A 20,134-nucleotide genomic window follows, 5' to 3' on the forward strand; every position below is an offset into this window, starting at 1 on the left:
ATTGAAATAAAAAAATGTTGTGTGGTTTTATGAAACCACGGTAAAAGTGAAACTTATCGTACGGTTCCGAACACTGCTTTATACCTACTCGGCAGCCGACCGTCACGCGACATGCGCTACACAGACCAAAAAGTTTGAGACGATATAATAAAAGTTTTATTTTAAAAATTTATGTTCAAAATTGAGTAGACATTAACAAACAGTCAAAGATCGCAGAGGCTACTCCAAGCTTACATAATTAGGAAAGTAGCCTGAGGCGGGACTAAGAAAATTGCTCAAATACCATAAATAATTTATAGGGATTTGAAGGAGCACAAGAAGTTTCGAGAGCTTTTCGGTACCGCGAGCCGCTCGTTCAATGCCTTGTCAGAGTAATTATTACGCAATTTAATTTGAGCAAGAGCGATAGCTCACAGGCTACATGGCTGGTATGGCCTGATTCTTGAAGTGTTCTTCGATGGGAGTTAAACGGTGGTCAATTATTGGGAAGTGGATTGAAAATAAAGATAAAAACAATTATGTAAATAAACAGGGATAGTTATACCATATGGGGGTAACCATGATGTCTTAAAGCAGTATTGTTACCATTGTGGGAAAATGATAGCGCTCTGAACTATAAAGCGCTATCATGTTTCCACATTGTAAGAAGAAAGTAAATAATATATAAAAAAGTCAAAATGATATTAAAATTGTTTAGGGATAGTTGAGGTCGAGGCAACGATATGAACTTTAAGACACCATGGTACAGGAGCAGCAATTGTTTATTATAAGAGATATTCCCAACATTATGTACGTAGGTGTACATAATGCTACGAACCTGACTAGCGTCTTGTTTGTCAGAAGGCGAGCACGACGGTCTGACGGCACTGCTGGGGGCTGCGTCTCCGGACCTGGCGCTGGCGTCTGACGCGTCTGACAGCCTTCCCTTGCCAGACAATGATCGAGGTGAGTGATGTGTTGACGTGTGGATTGGAGAGTATAATGTGTAATGGATATAGAATCTTATGGACTCTATAAGCTAAAGTATAAATACGAAAATTAGTTTATTTAGTTAAAAGTTAATACTATTTGCTGGTAAATATAAACAATTATTTACGATTAAAATATTCGTAAATAATATTTAGCAACAATATAAACTATTATTACTTAAAACTATCGCAATAATTAATCTTTTTATTAACGAAATTAATGTAATAAAAAAATAACCAATCTTAATAACTAATAAGCGGTCAAATTACACCAACAATATTGCTCTGACATGATCATTCTGTGAAAATTCATTTATCACCCGCAATAACTGGTTTATATCAAAGTTATCAGCATCGTCATGTAACTTGATGAAACTCCGTATGTTACGTAGTTAAACTATTGTAATTTAATAGAATGGCCCCTGCAACCAATGGCTATGAAAGACATCCCTTTCTTGACGAGGCACAATAATGTGTCATCATATAATAATCATTAATATCATGAAAAATATGGGTTTTAAACATGTTTTAAATCAATTTAGAATACTCAGAATTTAATTTCTAAATATATCCTAAATTGTTTTTAGTGTATTGAGATAGCTACGTTATTGTATGAAAAATAATAAGTCCTAACTTTACAAACAACTTAACAACATTTACGGCCGCACTTTTGATGGATAAGTACTGGAATCCAAAACTCTAATATAGCTAAAATATTCTCTACAACATAAATACCTCAATTATAAGATCCACTTTAGAATCGCACACGAAATCTATTCACGGACTAAATCGTATCAAAGACATTTCATATATTATAGTTGGATTCATAAGCGTGCACTAATTAGGTTCGGTGAAGTACTCTCACGGTGTTCTCCGCGATATTCTTGACGTAAAATTGTACATTTGTGTCTAGTTAACCAAAGCGCGAGTACAGCCAACTCTCAAAGTAAACTTGCTTTGAAATGCTAGATGTTCATGACAAACGATTCTCTAATGGTTGCCACTTGTGAACGAGCTGCAGTTTGCCTTTGCATGCCTTTTGTGAGAATGTGGGTTACCACTCGCCGGCCTAACTAAACGGTGCTTAATGAAACTTTTATGGATTTCAAAATAAGTGCCTTTATATAGCTTTGGAGCACTTGATGAATTCTACCTTTATTGAAAACTAAATTAGACCACATTAAATTTAAATTAGAGAGCTCTCATAGAACTTATAATGCTCGAAAAGTAATAATCGTGGAAAATAAATTCAAAGATAAATCGCATGTGCATTTTATTTATGAATTGAAGAACGCTTCTGCAAACACCCCGTGCTACACTCTTGTGGAACAATTTACCACCTTCCGTGTTCCCCAACCAATATGACATGGGAACCTTCAAGCAAAGAGCCTACACCTTCCTGAAAAACCAACTTCCACCTTAAAGCCGGCAATACGATCGCAGTGTTCCCAACGCTGTGATCGTCATGGGCGGCGTCTATCACCTACCACCAAGTGAGTCGCCTGCCCTATTGCTAGGGTTACTATAAAAAAAAAAAAAAAAAAAAAAACATAAGGATGATTTGTAAGCGTAAGTGTAGTGCCTATATTTTATGGCACTCGGCCCATAAACCTGAAAGTTCCCCTAACTGCCGGAAGCGACAAACTGCGTCATTCCACAGAACTCATCAATCTTCAACTACTTCAGAGTTAAGTCGAAGATAGTGGGTATTCTGACACGTGTTTGCGTTATCTATACTAGTATTATCAATTCAATATTGACTATAGATGTAGATTCGGATAATACACTATTTTGATGATGTATACACAGTATCAAGTCGGAAAATTAATACACCTTTTATAAATTCACCCTATAAAAACGATTACTACTTTTAAAGCAAGTATCTAATATTAATGACTATATTAATGTTCACTTGTTATAATATCTCTGCATATATATAAAAATACAACCTTTTTCCCATCATCACGGCGTCACGCGTGAACAGATTCCCCGATTTCGTAATGTTTTTGTTGTGTTTGTTGTTGTCAGTATGTTCCTATACCTACTAATATTAGTAAGTAACATTATGATGTTTAAATGCAGTTATTTGTTCATTACCAAGTAGGTACGACACGTTCAAAGCGGAATTATTCATATTCCATCTAAGCCATCGCACTTCATTAGTTCCATATTCACTACATTTGCCCAATTTCCAAGAAACCGCATTCGTCTGCTTACACGTCTAATTAATGAGAACCATTATATAATACGTAATTTATTATGTAACAATAAGTTCTATTTTATTATGTTATTTAAGAATTACTATTATAAAAGTACCACGTTATAAGGAAAACGAATGAAATAAGTAATGATTACTTTTTATATTATAACTTCGGAATAATTTTCTCTCTAATCGAAAAACATCAAGGAAAATTGAAATACCATATTTTATTCCGACTCAATTTTGATAAAATAAAATAACACCTTTATTTTAAAAAATCTGTAGTTATCGACACCCGGTAATTATTTGTTGACATGAACACTAACACAGTTTAAAGTTACATGTACAGTAACAGAACTGTAATAAGCGAAAATAAATGAAATATTATTGGTAATATTTCTTTTCACAACCGAAACCTTTCAAGTGATATATTAAATGGCTGTCAAGAAGCACTCTAGTCGGCGAAATAGTACGGAATGTCTACACGTCATTTAAACATCCCAGGGGAAACTATATGAAGCATTACTTTTTACCTCTTATATATAAACGTTGTCAATCTACCCATCATTATGGCGGAAATAGAGTTTATATAATAGCAAACGTTTGCTTCTAAATGTTTAAGAGAATTCTTATAACTTACCTCTCTGTTGTAACATACAGGTTTGATTAAAATGCTATTGATTTCCACTAGACATAAAGCTGTTTAAAAAATCGAAAGAGAAAGATTTTCCGTGTAAAGCCAGCCAATCAGGATTTCTTACAATATATTTCGAAATGTTACTTCAAGAATATTAAATATTGTTAATTGTCTGTTCTTCTTCTCATCATTAACCGACTTCAAAAAAAAGGAGGAGGTTATCAATTCGGCCGGTATGTTTTTTTTTTTTTTTATGTATGTACACCGATTACTCCGTGGTTTCTGAACCGATTTACGTGATTCTTTTTTTGTTCGATGCGGGATGGTGTCGAATTGGTCCCATAAAAATTTTATTCGGATAGGCCAAGTAGTTTTTATTTTATGAGCATTTTTGTCTGTATTTGTAAATGTTGCAAGTGCAAGTTTGAAGTCGGTTGTTTTTAACGCAGTTATTGACTTGTACATAGTTATTCTAAGTATTGACGCGGATGATTTAGATCAGTTGTCACCGATACACTTTGTTCTCGAACATTCTTCAACCCTCATGTCAATTTAAGTTTCCACCCTTGTGACATTTTAAAATTGAGTTGAACGAGGTAAAAAAGTTCCGTTCACATCCCCAAGCAGTGTATAAACGAAAAATGTCAGTGTTTAGGACGCGAGCAACTGAATTATGCAGGCATGCTCCCATGGCCCGTCACACAGGCAGTTAACTGGCTCCAGCGCATAAACTAACCGAAAAGTAAACGCTCCTATAAAATTTCAACGAAGCTTGACGTCGCGTTCTTGTAGGAATACGTTTAACTTATAGTCGTATCACTATGATAATATAATATACTAAACTGACTTAAGTATTAACGTAAAAAATAGAGTTTTATCGATTGCAATTATTGAGAGGATATAATATTTTTTTATAAAAGATGCCTTGAGATGGTAAAAGATACAAAGTAGGTACATTAAATAATAATAATTTTTCAAATCCAAATGCATTAAAAAATGAATTTTCACATTTGCTTTAAATTCAATTACTTTTGAGTCTGTTGTTTCTACGCGGGAGAGGCAGGTAACCTCAGGCTTTTTTGAAATCATAAGTAGAAATGCATACTCCCTCATACATAATATAATTTCAATGAAGTTCACAACCAACATACTCAGTAATGTAACAAAACGGTACAAATTTCAAGAACATATTTTACATATAAAGATAAACGTTGTATAAACAAATCAACTGAATACCTAAGATCGCTTTAAATATAAAATTGTATTATGCAACGTGAAGCTCATGAATTTTTCATTTCTTGAATACAGATTTTATGAAGCACATTGGAAAGCATAAGACTTAGTATAAGAAACTTTGGATTCTCATATTTTTTCTCCAGAAACTAAACATAGGGTATCTTTGCCACTGTGCTGTTTTAGGGTGCCTAACTTTTCTCTTTTGTGAGGTCAATAACAACGCTATATTTTTCATACATTATAGACAAACAAATGAATCATCAAATGGATTTAAATTTAATTACAGAAAGCTCCACCGTTATGTATTCTACAATAACATTTAAACTTTAACTCAAAATCGAATCAAGCAATTAAAGTCAAAATCAAAATCAAGTAGGTATGCTTTAGGTAAATTAGGCTATACTTTCTGAAGATGATGAAAATGAAAGAAGATGGATGTCCTTGTATCATTTCAAAGTGAGAAATTTTTTCAACTGTACGAGCATCCTTAAGTTTCACTTTCCTCTTTTAAAATTCCATCCAGATGAAATGCTCGTCTACGAACCTCTGTAAGAACATTTTCAATGTCACATTTTGAACTTTGCATTGCACATCTAAAGCCGTATAAAATATAACTGAGCAACGATGCCATTTTATCAAAGATGCTAAAAGATATTACATAAGCAAATGAAATGGTTGTAGCCGTAAGACTGCTGCATGCGATGCGACTCCGAACTCAACTTGATAATATTCTTCTAACATTCGTGTTTGGATGTCAATATCTCGTATATATGTAACCTTTGGATGTTTGAAATTTTTTAAGTATGACTTACTTGACTTATTGTCCTATGTCCCCTATGTGGGGCAGAGAGCGTCTACAGTGCGCCGCCATTGCGTATAGTTTAAGTATAGTATACATTAATATTGATAGTATATTTTCATAAAATTGTTTTCAGCATCATTCAGTCGTTGATAAAATAAATTAAAATAAGAGCTAAATATTATCAAATCAATAAATTATAAATTTAAAATAACATTCAAGCACTTTTTAAAGTATAAACCGAATATAACAATCAAACCTACACATATCTACATAATAAAACATAATAAACAACTTTCTCCGGAATAGCTAAACTGCAAAACATTTAATACAACACGAAGAACTTGAGAAACCGCAATTACGAGAATTCTTCCACAAAGCATTTCCATTGCACTCGCTGCCATTCATCCTACTAATCTTGTGAGCTCGTTAAATGCCATTTTGCAGCCGATTTAGCACGCCCAAAATATTTTCAAAGAACTCTTCTCCCATTTAGCTATAACATATTCCAAAATATTTTTTTTTCAATTTAGTTATTCTGAAGGCAAATTACAAAACTCATATAATTAACTACGTATTTCAATATTACAGAATAAATATTCTAAATAAAATATCTGAATCCTATTGAAATCATCCAATCTGTTTTAAAGTAACAAGACATGATAAGCTCGTTCAAATAAATATAGCCTATATGTAATTGGTGATAAAGCATGCAAAATTCACATGCAAAATGTATTAATTTATCATGTTAAGCAGCGTCTATTTTCTATTAAAGCAAGATGGCAGTGCAATTGTCGGCAGTCTGATAGATCGCGACCCGGTTCCTATTCGCAAACCGCACCACTCGCAAAACCACGAGGTTGGCTAACTTTTAACATCATTCATTCCAACTAATGCTCTTGATAAAACTTAAAACTATTACTCAAGTCCGCTTGAATGTACGTCTTCGTAACTAAACCTACATTAAGTTTTAAGTTAGTGATGTATATTCTAACGGAGAATATTTCACACTTAAAGTAAATACATCATTGAAATTGTCTGCACTATAATCTTCATCTATGAGGTCACTTCCACAGTCTTACCAAAGATAATATATTACTATACCATTCTTACAATAAAAATGTTTCCTTAAAATCTTTTATTTCAGTCAATGTTTTCATTTCTATCTCATATTTGATACTATAATAATATCAACGAAAAGGCAAACACAGTTACGAACCTACATGCATATCTCAAGTGAAATAATAGACCAAAACACTCCCCGTTCATGGCTAACATGTTCTTAACTCATCCCAACATTTCTCAAAGCGTCTGCGAAATCTAAATACGATTCGCTCAGGTCGTGTTCAAATTACCCATCAAGATGGCACAATTCCCGCGCACGGAGACAAGGCACCAAATTTACTTGTCAAACGACAACGTGCCTGATGGATCACGTCTGCAAAATACGAGCGATGCATATAACCACATATAACTGCTTATATATCATTCGTGTATGTGACAAATAGGGCAATTGTAAAGACGTGTACCGCGTAGATCCTTGACAGACCTGCGACTCGTTAAATAGGATAATGACGTATTTCTAGACGAGGGTTATCGAGGATCTCTTTAAGGAACAACATATACAGCATTTATGTTTATAGTATCGATTATGCTACATGAATCATACAGTACCATTACAATAATGAATATTGATCATAATGTAAGATAACTAGCATGGTAATCATAAAGACAACCAGAACACTCGCATGTTATTAATTCAAATTCCGCTGTTCCTACTCAAGTAATTAGCGAGCGACGTCTGCTACGGCTGGTGGGCGGGAATTACGTACACGACACGTAAATAACATTCATTCGTCATGCTAAAACATGTCATTAACTAATGGTTTTATTGACTGAAAAATGTTCAAATTCATCCGATAATAATATGAGAAGAAGAATCGTTTAATTCTTTATAAAATGTGATTTCTATATCATCATATATAATTGTCAATATTAATAAAACGCCAAATCATAGGATTTATAATATAGCCTATGTTTAAAAATATTATTGGGCTCTATCCTCATTATTTTGCAAAAATCTGTTGATTGGCGTACGTTACACACTCAGTACGTAGCGTAGTCAATTTTTAAACCCTCTTGATTCCCTAGCGGTGATATCGTATAACTCCATTTAGATTTAACATGATAGCACAATTCAACGTGCTGTCTGCTGTACGCGGAAACAAATGAAACCCAAATAGAGAGCAGCCGCAATTTTGAGGATTACAATGAAGCAAGGTTGACTTGGCTTGTTTAAAGCTCTCTTCAACAATTGTTAGAGCTTCGGATTTTATTATTATGTCTGTTAAGTGCTCGCCTCTGGTGAAGTTTATTTTATTTGTCGATAGATTTAGATTTAAGCTGCTCCCTTGTTCTACAATCCTGAAAAATTTCGACAAAAATTTTCAGCAAACACGACATTTTTCAGGTCCATAATTGAATATGCTTTTTTTGTATCAAATATACATTATTCATTTACCACAGTTGCAGACTTTGCTGCAACATGAACTGCTACAGCATAATGTTGAACATGCTGTTTTAATATCCATACATCAAACTTCGTAAAGGAGTATAAAATTACAATACTTAAATTTGATGATGCACTGCTTAAAAACATTAGCACCGTTGGTATAAACATAAAAACTACTTAATGGCAATACGGTCTTATTCTTCGTGTTTGTCAATAAAAACTTTTATTTTTCTTCCAAGAAACGTTTCAAGTTTCGGCATCGTTGTTCTAAATACCGTCCCTTATTACGCATCAAAAGTTCAACAAAGATACTTTGTGAAATAAAAATGAGAGTTTGAATAGGAGTTAATAAGGCTTCAGTATCTAAAAGCGTCACAGAATACATAAGATATTTATGTTATTTTTGGGCTGAAGGTATTTTATTTATCTTCTTTTAATATTTAAAGAAATCAGTAAATGTAAAGAACAAAAGTGAACAGCCACATCGATTTCAATACGCTCCGTAATACATATAATGAAATCCCATATTATGAGGGAGTATAATAAGAATTTACGTAAAATAAATACGTCATATTGTACGTCATACATGTAAATACGTCACTTGTTTGGCAGTATTGCTGTAAAATAAAAGCATTGTCAAAAGATGTTTATTCGGAACCATAATCCATTTCGTAAAACGATGAAAGATTCTCGTAACATTTCACAATGCTCAAAAGCACACTCAATATCTCGGTACGTTTCTGTTGTATTGCAACAAAAGTACTGTTAAACTCTCAAAAGCGATGTTTCCGTGTAACGAATTATTTCCCAGCGTGGAAATCTCAATGGATGTGTTGCACACATTAACATCTTCTGTTTGTACATGTGTCGTAGCCAAACTGAGGACTCGATATTATTCAAAAATATTTATTATTGAAAAATATTGCTTTTGTGGTATATATATTAGGCATATTTAGGTGTTTTTTAATTTACTTTTCAGGACTTTAATAAAATAAAATAATGTATGAAACTTGTATTGTTTTCCTGTACTCACATATGTATATGAGATATGAATCTAAATCGACAAACTGATATCTTATTTTTCTATTTTGTTTAAAAATACTAATAATACTTAATTAAGAAATTAATAACTAATATTCTTGTCAAATAACACCAAATACAATAGATGCGCAACCTTCAACGTTACAACGTTACCATTTTCTCAAGGTTTGACCGCAACACTTGAAATTAAGTCGCTCTAACATGTCGTACTTAACTTCTGAAAGGCAGATATGTGAACTCGACTAACGAGATTAAAATTTCTTATTACTCTGAAATTTGAAACTCGTGCGTGATCGTGATATGAACTTAATTATCCACGGCAAATACTATGTTAATTTAACAGCTTCTATTTAAAGATAATAATATTTTTGTTCTATCAGTAATTTAGTATACTTGCTGCTTGTGTATATTGAAATACTTATATTTTTGTATATCAAAAATTCTCAAATACAAAAAAATATCATAATAATTATGAATATTGAAAAGTACAAAAGCTCATTTAGTAAGTATGTACTCATAGCTTAGATCATTAAACCCATAGCAACCAGACTTGTCATTATGGTTTATTTAGAGAAAAAACATAAATTGTTAATAATGTTATAACAACAAACCAGGCTTGTTTACTTCAGGCATTCCGTTATATTCATCAGTAACGAAATAGAACTAGGATTTCTCGAAAGCGCTCGGGGCGCGGAACGCGATCCGTACGCCGGGTCACAAATATGAATAATTTTCCCATCTCTACCTTTATCCACTCCTTTGTCTGCTATTTTGGCCCAGAGACAATTTTATGACGAATCATAAATGCCTATTTTCATGCAGCGTTTTTGCGCCCCGACGATAGTGTTTGCTATATTTGAACTTGTGATGTGTGAAATTGAATCACTTGGTATTTTCTGTCATGATTGTTTTGTTTTGCGGAATACAAAGCCGATATTGGCTTTTGTGCTATGAATATGCGTACCGAATGTACCCGCCATAATATGCACTAAATTATATAGTAATTGAAAACCGAATTCATTCAATTGATTGTATCCATATTCCATCATGTGAAATATAACATTTTGAGGTATTAGGGTAAATTTGAACCAGCAGCATGTTATGATTGTTGAAGTTTAATATTGTAATTTTCCCTACGTGGTGTGGCAAGTGAATTTCAGAGTGGAAGTTACATTGTACTCTTGTCAACTAATATTATGAAATAATTAAACGAGCTTGTGAATAACTTTGAACTGTTCTATTTGGACTTCATTGTTGTAATACCTACATGTCACATGAACATTATTTTTTTATTTACAAAATTTTTAAGTGTCTATTATTTTAATAGGAGGCAAAGTCGAGCCATAAACATAGAACATTTTAAACTTTAATACATGTGCCAAACTTGAGCCTGTACGCAGGCCTCTTGGGAACGTTCTCATTAACTCATACAACTTTAACAACCAACTCATAAAATAAACGAAGGGAACTTAATACTGTCTGCAATAAAATGCCAACTTTAACTTAACTGTTTCATATACATGAGTGTACACGAGTATTGCAAAATTCATAAATCGTGCGATGCGAAAACTTTCAAAAGTTCTTAGTTGTCAAGAAGTTTATTTTATAAATCATACATTTTCTGTTTTAAAAGACAGTTGAATAAAAATTGTTTGGCATGTGGATATGTAAAACCATTTTTCACTGACTTTCACACGGAAATCCTCAATTTGACTCTTTTTTGTTATTCGCGGCATCTCTATGTTTCTGTACGCGTATTCTTGAATGGTGATCTTTTTATTTTTAGGAAACCCTAAAAATGAAACAATTACCATTGTGAATGATACGAATCAAGTTTATTAACATGTTTATGGTAATGAATGTCCAATAAAGTATTATATTATCGCTCTCTATCAAAACATGATGATTACATACGATTTATTAATAATTTGTTCAAATTGAACGCTTATATCAATTTTCTATCTACCTACATTAATAAGTTATGACGTGCACACAGTAATTAAACACGTATTCAGCCATGTCAAATATATTTAAAATGTAGATATTAAATATGAAAACATACAAACGGTTTTAATCAAGCCAAAATAAATGTGTAAACAAATAAATCTATGCTCGTTAATCGAAGTTTCCCGAACTAAAGTGAATGAAATATGGCTACGAAATTAAATATTCAGCTGGAATTTTTCGATGAAATATTTACTGTAATAAAATCGAAATAGTTTGAACATGAATGGAAGCACGCTCTCCAGTTTCAGCTGCATTCTGGCTTAATCATTTCAATAACCGAATGTAACTGATTTTAATGACTTTTGTATTTCAAAATATAATCCTTTGAATTAAATTGAAAATTAAAATGTATCCATACATTGAATGAAAAATTAATATAATATTCAAATGGCATAGAAATGAAGTGAAGTTGTAGAAAAACAAGATAATATTTAAGCATATTTAAAAATAATCTAATTAGTCGTATATCGTCTATACATATAAATGTATCTTCAAGAAAAAAGCTAGCCTTTTACTACCTAGGTACCTAATCTTCTGCCTATCCATTACCTATAAGAAAAATCAAAAAAGTTAAAAAAGACATGCCCTTTGCAAAATTTTAACACCATATAGGTACAAATTTATTCACGATTTCAACACAAAAGGTGGATCTTCTGAACGATTCCTGAAATAAATGACACGTACATTACTTTAAATAGATAAATTCATATTTAAGCTCTGCCCATCCGAACCCTTAGTAACTACTCTATGAACTATTTGAATTACACAAAGTTATATCTTCATTTCTCATATAATACGAGAAGTGCAATTATACCTAGTTTCAGAGTCCTGCATCTTGTTAGTCTCCCGGGTAAAGCGATACAATTTCATCGCTCAAATGGCTCTCAATATGTTTATTAATCACTCCAACAGATTCCTTGCGTTGAGACATTATTAAAGCAATCATGATATTAATAACTTGGCTATTTGTATTGAGTTTATGGATAGAGTTCATAATTAAATCCATTAATAAGTATATAGGTGTAACTTTACACGAAATCAAAATTATATAATTTGTAATGAAGACAAAAGTACAATACAAAGACTCTTCTCAAGACAAAGACTGAATTACGTCGTTTTACAGGAAAATATTATTTAATTAATACACTCTTTAATACATTGTAGAGATGTAGCCTCACTACTATAAATAATTTTAAACAACTTTTATTAAATGAGATACAGCTAGCCTAACTACTGCAATTATGAGTTGTCTACGGTAGGTTATCTATTCATTTCGCACTGATAACAATTAATATTGTAATGTCACAATTCAACATTGCCTTGTATTTGTATTTACAAGCTTTCGTCTCGCATACTTATCCGTGGTTTTGTTACAAATACTAGTCGAATCGTAAATAATGGGGCATCATTTTTCGTGCGTTCCATTAGAAGGAATCGGCGAACCAAGACAGATGGCTCATGGCTGGCTCACGCAAACATAAACAAACTAATGACCTCCATTCAGTGACAAAGGTCCACTTTGTAGACCACTAGTGATTTATATCAGTGCACATCAGCTTTAATGTAAAGAAACATGATTATTTTTTCTCACGTACAATAAACCTCCTTATTTAGTACGAACGGGTATAAATACATAACTAGATTTTCGAATTAGTTTATAAATATGTACTTTGACACCTTAACTATTAATAAACAGAGTCATACAAAACATGTATCTACATAATTGAATAGTGTACATGTATGAAGATGAACAATTTACATACATATGTATATTGTAGGTAATCTGTTAGAGCCGCGGCCTGCCATGAAAATGCAAATCGGTGGCTTGAACTGTACAAGTAATGGTAACTACGAACGCTAATATAGGTTCTCTTAATGTTAATAAATAATAATGTATGCTAGTTATTTTATATGAGCCTATTTGTAGTAGTGAGATGGTGATTAATCGTTTTTATCTTTGCTGCATTTTGAGATTAGAAGTTCTTTGTTGTACGGAAAACGAAATTATATTATCTCTATCATAAAATTATTTTTTTATTATAATATTACAATTATATAAAACGCAATTAATGCATATGAGGTGTAATTTTCTTTGAAAATTACTATCTGAAACTCAAATTCAGATTTAAACGCCACAATCAGCGCAAAAATCTTTCTAGCCCGCTTTAATTATTATTGGAATTACTCAGCCAGTAATTGAGTTCCAGCGCCAAATTCATAACATATTTTAGTCGGAGTTATGCTTTCGATATTATTTTTAAATGGAAAATATGTTTAGAATCTAAACGTTTTTGTATAAACATCTCCCTCATAGGAATACCACGGACGGTTGTATGTCTGAAAACTATCGGAATTTCCGCGTTTATAATATTATCAAATATCACGTCCTGTTTGGTTTTAAAGCCAATATTTGTTGTTTAAAATTAATATGGATATATGGGTAAATGTTCACTTCCAAAAATATCGTTAGACTCGACTGAACTAAGTAAATACATATAACGAAGTAATTCCCTCCTAATTGCACCCATTCGTGGCTATTTTATTACTCACTATCTACAAAGTGCAGGATGGTAACAATTCTACAAAAGTGGGCTCTTAAATAAATGGCCAGGAATTTATTAGGTAGAAGTATTACCTGCACTATAAATATATATTGATTGTATTTTAAAGTAAACCTTGCAGATGGAAATGCATGTTATACTATATTTTTTTTTAATTAGGTTTCAATGCCAGCATTCAAATTATTTTCGTATTATCTATTAAAATACGATGTATAGGTATAATGCTTTTGCCAGAATATTTGCATAATTAAAAAAAATCTAATTAAAGAGGAATGCCGTTGATGTTACAGGTACTAAAAATAATAAATTTTCGTTTTATTTCGAATACTTACATTATTTTATATTGACCACAGACTGCAAAACACCATCATTGAGCGTGGGCGGCATCACAACGGTCTCCGTAGCGCTGACGGGCATCGACTCCCGTCCGCTCACAAGGAAGGTCCGGCCCAAACCAGCGTCACCTAACCGACAAGGACCCCAGCAGTGCCAAGTATGTATAGCATTAATATCTACAGTCAATACTGGTAATGGATAAAAGGAAAACATAACAGTAATCCAGCCTTTTACTATATTAAGGATCTTTAATCGCATTCCAAATTCTCTACGTTCAAAATAGCCACTCATGTTTTCCCCTTAAACATAATTTCATCAAACGACATTACCAAATTGGAAAGAAACCAAGAGTCGATTGTATTTCACATTTCTGTTACGTTAAATCAATTTCCGCAGTCATTATGCTTTAATGAAAACAGAGGCGGCTCGTGACAAAATTTTATGGGTGTTCACTTGAAATAAAACACTGAAAATACATGGTGTAAAGCAGTACATTTATCAAAAAAATTACTTATAAAGGAAATACCTACATACGTCTTTCTTTTTGGTGTGCAAAAATATCTATAACTTAAAGCGACAAGACATTCGTAAATATCTGTTGTTGCTTTCATCACAACCACACAACCACGGTTTTTTTTACATATTGTTCAGATTTAAACACACGCGTATATGTTTTCGTTTTTACCCGACTGCCAAAGAAGGAGGGTAATGTTTTTCGAGTGTATGTAAGTATGTATGTATGTCTTTTCCTTTGTGACCACCTGTAGCCTAAACGGCTTGATGGGTTTTGATGTATGAGGTATCGTTAGATTTGTCTTGATTACGGGAGTGTCATAGGATACATTTTATCCTAAAAGTCCCACGGGATAAAGACATAATAATATTTTTTTAGTGTGCAGTCGGGTATTTTGTTTTTTTAATAATAATTGTCTTGTTGTCGTACATTTTTGCGTAAGATCAAGTTCAGGCCGTGGCGGTCCCTTAGCTTTACATTCAAGCCGAATTTGTAACGTTTTATCACACTTTTTAATGAACGCCACATTATAATTATTGTTCATTTTAACACTCACAAGTAATACTGATAAGTACAGGCTATTTCAACACGTATTTTATAATTTTAATTAGAAAATTGCATGAATCGCGCGCGTGCATTGAAGTTGACTCGAGAGTCGAGTGTTTGTTTATATTATAGACGTAGCAACTGGCAACGTCGCAATCGCTGTCCTGCCGGGCGGTAAAAACGAACCGGCAACGTTTGCGGGTGCGGCGCACCGAATTTTGCTACTTTTCCATAGAAAATCTTTTGTTTCACGCGCAGGGCTCTGGCAAAACCCTCTCTTTCACTCCTATTGGATTTCGTATTAGGAAATGTACTAAATCTTTTTTCATTGGAGCGCAATCGTGAGCGCACCGCTTCGCGCGTTACATAATACAGTAGGTATTATACAGGTGTATGGGATGATGGAATGATGGATATATTCATTGGTATTAACAGTAGTTTTAAAGATTACGATTGATTTTAAATAGTAATAATTAATGTTAATAATTAAATTAAGGAGTATGATTTTATTATAATTATTTATGGGAGTTCACTGCACCAGCGCTCCTTAGGGCGAGTCGCCTCTGAATGAAAATCATATATTTTTGTGACAAAGCAGCACAATCAATACGAGGAAAAATAAACAACAGCAGGGGTTCGTCTTGTAAAAGTGAGGCACATCATATAGACGTGTTGGTGTTCCGGTTAGTTTCCGCTCAGTAACGACCGATAGACCGGGATGATTGCTTCTATTTGTCTTCTTTGTTACAATCATTATGTGTATATTATGTACAGTCGATGCGAATGGCAACGCAATCATATTACGATACATGCGTATTGCACACAGGTTAAGATAGACCAATAACCAATATCAAATCGTGATGTACGAAATACGAATCATTATATTTTGTCAGTTTCAGTAATTGCAATAATATAAAATAACAATGAGTAAAAACAGTATTTATATTTATTTAATACCTACCTACTTGTTATTCTTAAGCTTTTTAATTATTTATAACAGGCTGAAATAAAAATTAATGTCAACAAAAAAAATACTGCTCACAAATAAAAAGCGCGGGAAGTCTATTCTTAATTCAAAAAAATTAAAAAATGTATGCTTTATTTTAGTGTTAATTGTTGTTTAAGAAATATTATTAATGTCATTCGGCATAGAATAGAATTTTTGTGATTAATATCCGTTAAAATATGTACAAATTCTAAACAGTGGAGACTGGTGAACGTTATTAAGATTGTAATCTATTGCGGAGGCGCCCTATTAAGGTTAGGGCGTTAAGATTTACTCCTTTATCTATTATCACTGGAAACTTCACGAATTAACATCATTCAAGTAAGTTTGCAATTAGTTTTTATGGTCTTTTATATTTTTTCGATAATCGCAGTACAATAAGTATTATTGTTACTAGCTCTATAAAATGTAAGTGCTTTTTTTACTCTTTAAGTGATAAAAATATTCCTATCAATATAATTATATTTAATCGAATAAGTTTTGTACCTAACCGCTGTAAATACAAACAGTTCATACTGTATAAATAAGATTATTATTATTTTATTGGGCTTGATTTTACGCGAGCATCTTTTATGAATTTAAATACTTTTTAACGCATTTAGCCACATTTCGAATATTTCGCGAGCGCTAGGCGAGCGTGGTTCTCACTGTAAATGTTATATTTCGTAAAATATGTTGATTCTAATATGAATTAACTGAATTTCTTCCAACATTAATCCTTAATAATGATACCTATAATTAAAAAATTGTTATAACGTTTTATTTAAATACATTTTAATTAAACATTAATTTGAAACCGTAATTTCATAAACGTGGGTTTTCATTAACCGCCACACAATTACACCTCTACCAATTATAATTATCGTGGCGTATTTTATGTTTTGTCAAACAATGAGCCCACATACAGTTAATTTATGTTAGTACATTAGTACAAGGTTTATTATTTTGATTATTCGTAAACAATAGATGTTAAACGAAGGTTAGAACGTGAAATGGATAGAGAACGAATACCGAATCGTATGTAGGTCAGTCGGATGTAAACAAAGAAGGGATGGCGGGCCCCTACACCCCTATTGTACCGTAAGATAGAGACTGTAGGCACCTACATCGCCCCCGCGAGATCGCTTTCGCGTCACAGCTAATAATACTCGTATTCAAAATAATGAAACCATACTGTTGTATTTTATTATGCTGTCACATTGTTATCTTAACTATAATAGAGAATACGGAGCATTATGGATTTTCCAACATATCTAGGACGTTTTCTTTACCGTTTTTTTGTACGTTAATTCTTTATAGAAAACATTGAAAACAGATGAGATGAAAACATGTAGTTGTGAAGTTATATTAACAACGATTATTGTTGAGTTTTATCTAATTCATAGGATCGAAGGCTTTAGTTTGTTATAAAAGTGGGACTTAAATTATCTTCTCATTTTACCTACTATTTTCATAGACAATTATCTTACATTTGTAACTCATGTATAGTAGATAAGTAATTATTGAAACAATAATTATTGCCAATTCCAATAACATATAGTGCAATGTACATACTATGCAAGTAACTACACGTAATTAATCAACTTGCACTAATAATATCGGCGCCCCGTCAAAGAGCCATGATAAGTAAGTTATAATCAGTATACGAATATAAACGGAATCGGATGAGATTCGAACTGATATCGCTAATTGGCTCGTCTAGCTAATAGCCTTGATGGTCCTTGCCAATTAACGCTTATTGATGTCGCTCGTGGATCTTGGCCGACCCTCATCTCATTTTAACCCCATCTCGCTTTCATACTAATAATTAATCAAGCAATTACGAAAACCCGCCAAACTGATATTTTCGTTCCAATCCAATTAATGCATAAACAATTCAATACTATTATGACAAGTTTACTTTAAATATTTAAGCTATGAACATTATGGGAATAGAAATAGTTAATGTTATCTCATAAAGCTTTCTGATTCGTATAATAATTATATCACCACATAAACTTTAATAAATCAAAATAATAACATAAGGAATATTAACCTTTTATTAATCACATAAATAAAATATCTAATAAATAATTTATCCCAAACAAATCCACACAGCAGAAAATCAAATTATGTGATAACTCCGGTTTTTCGGTACAAATTATATGAGATTCTTATTTAATTCGACACTTCGTGATCGGAGAGTTAATAAGACCAAACGCTCTCCGAATGCTTAATGTCATTGCTTAAGTTTTTACAACTTTTTGTTTATCAGCACCTTGTTGTTGTTCAACCTAATAAAAACAATTTATTATGTTTTATTAGATGGCAATGTTTTTTATTCTACTATATTTTCTATGGTTTTTTGTCTTTAATAACACTCAAAGAAAATGAGCCAATTTTACGCTAATTGCTGTGTATAAACGTTAGTGTTTCCTTCGACTAATTCAATAAACATGAAAACCACAAAACTACATATTATTATGTATTATTTCATAGCATAAAGTTAACTGGACTTGAGCCGTGGTCCAACGCAAAGCCAGACCTGAGCCCCGGCTCTTGGGCGTCTGCCAGCTAGTGATAAGCTTTCTACATACATTCTTGCTTATGTATATCAAAATAAAACTCGACAATTTAATAACAATATTGTATCTATAAAAAATAAGCATATTTTCGCTTTCAACAAAACTGTATTGTTCATGTTATTAAATATCTCAATGAATTCACGCTAAATACTTATGCGGAGGAATAAAGACCTTATTACAAACAATAACAAAAGGATATTTCGTGGAGGGTATCACGGCACGCTCATATTAAACTTGTCCCCAATAGAAGCGCTAGGCAGACAGCCAAACCACTCCAGGTAATCCCACCACGGTCGCTTGTGGTCTTGCTGACACTAAAATTTAGTGTAGTTACCGCACAAGTTTGTCCAATTGTTACACTGCTGAAATGAACAGGTTCCCGTTATTGAATATTAATATAATGTTTGTTGTTATGGTTCTGAATATTAGAAACTTTGATGTTATAAATTAGCACACGATAACATAGAATATTTATCTAGGAATCATAAAAAAAATAAAACGTCGTATAGTTTACTGGTCTCTCCTAACACAACTGTCTTAGGTATATGTAGGTACTTTGTTTCTGTATCGCAATTGCCACTTACGCGTATTTTACTTAACGGACCCTAATCGATCAATAGGGATAAAATAAATTCTTAGACAATCAGGTGTGTAATATAAAGGGAATTTCGTACGCTAAGTTTTTATAGAGAGGCGTTTTATTGTTAAGCTTGGTTCGTGCGGCGCTTATCCCCCTTCGGAACTCGGACGCACGCACTCGGCTCTGCGGGAGGCATACTCGAGCCGAACCTAATCTCCGTCTTTCTTCTACGTTGTTGTTTTTCTAAAAAGGTAAACTTGATCCAATCTACGAGGTGTTGGATTTTCTTGACAAATTCACATTATATTTTCCCAATTGTCCATGTGACCGTAAAAGAGAAAAAGGTCAGTTTTTATGACAGGGGCAGAGGAAATGTGTTACGGTTAGTTAAACAACGAGAATGGACGTCTGTTATATAAATAATAATATACTTTTGGACTGACGCCTAAAGTAAATTTGAGGATGACGAGGATTATTCTGCAAAAATGACAACGTAGCAGAGTGCTTAAGTGGGGCTTACGAAATTGCTTCGAGTTATTTTAACATTACTACTACGAAGCGAGATTTTAAATAAGGATCATTCAAGGAAATAAGTTAATAAAACAAAAAGATAGTGTAATGTCATGT

General features: G+C 32.7%; 1 protein-coding gene across 1 annotated transcript in view; it reads left to right on the plus strand.

The window, feature by feature from the left end:
- LOC149900755 (uncharacterized) overlaps window positions 1-20,134 on the plus strand; it is a 115,788-nt gene that overhangs the window by 69,144 nt on the left and 26,510 nt on the right. The window contains exons 3-4 of the mRNA XM_090112364.1: window positions 844-945; window positions 14,315-14,454. Of these exons, the coding sequence (XP_089968490.1) occupies window positions 844-945; window positions 14,315-14,454 (242 nt within the window). The remainder of the gene's footprint in view (window positions 1-843; window positions 946-14,314; window positions 14,455-20,134) is intronic.

Source organism: Colias eurytheme, chromosome 18, assembly GCF_061535395.1.
Source record: "Colias eurytheme isolate Ceu_HAF_F1 chromosome 18, ilColEury1 Martin Lab GWU primary, whole genome shotgun sequence".
Lineage (NCBI taxonomy): Eukaryota > Metazoa > Arthropoda > Insecta > Lepidoptera > Pieridae > Colias > Colias eurytheme.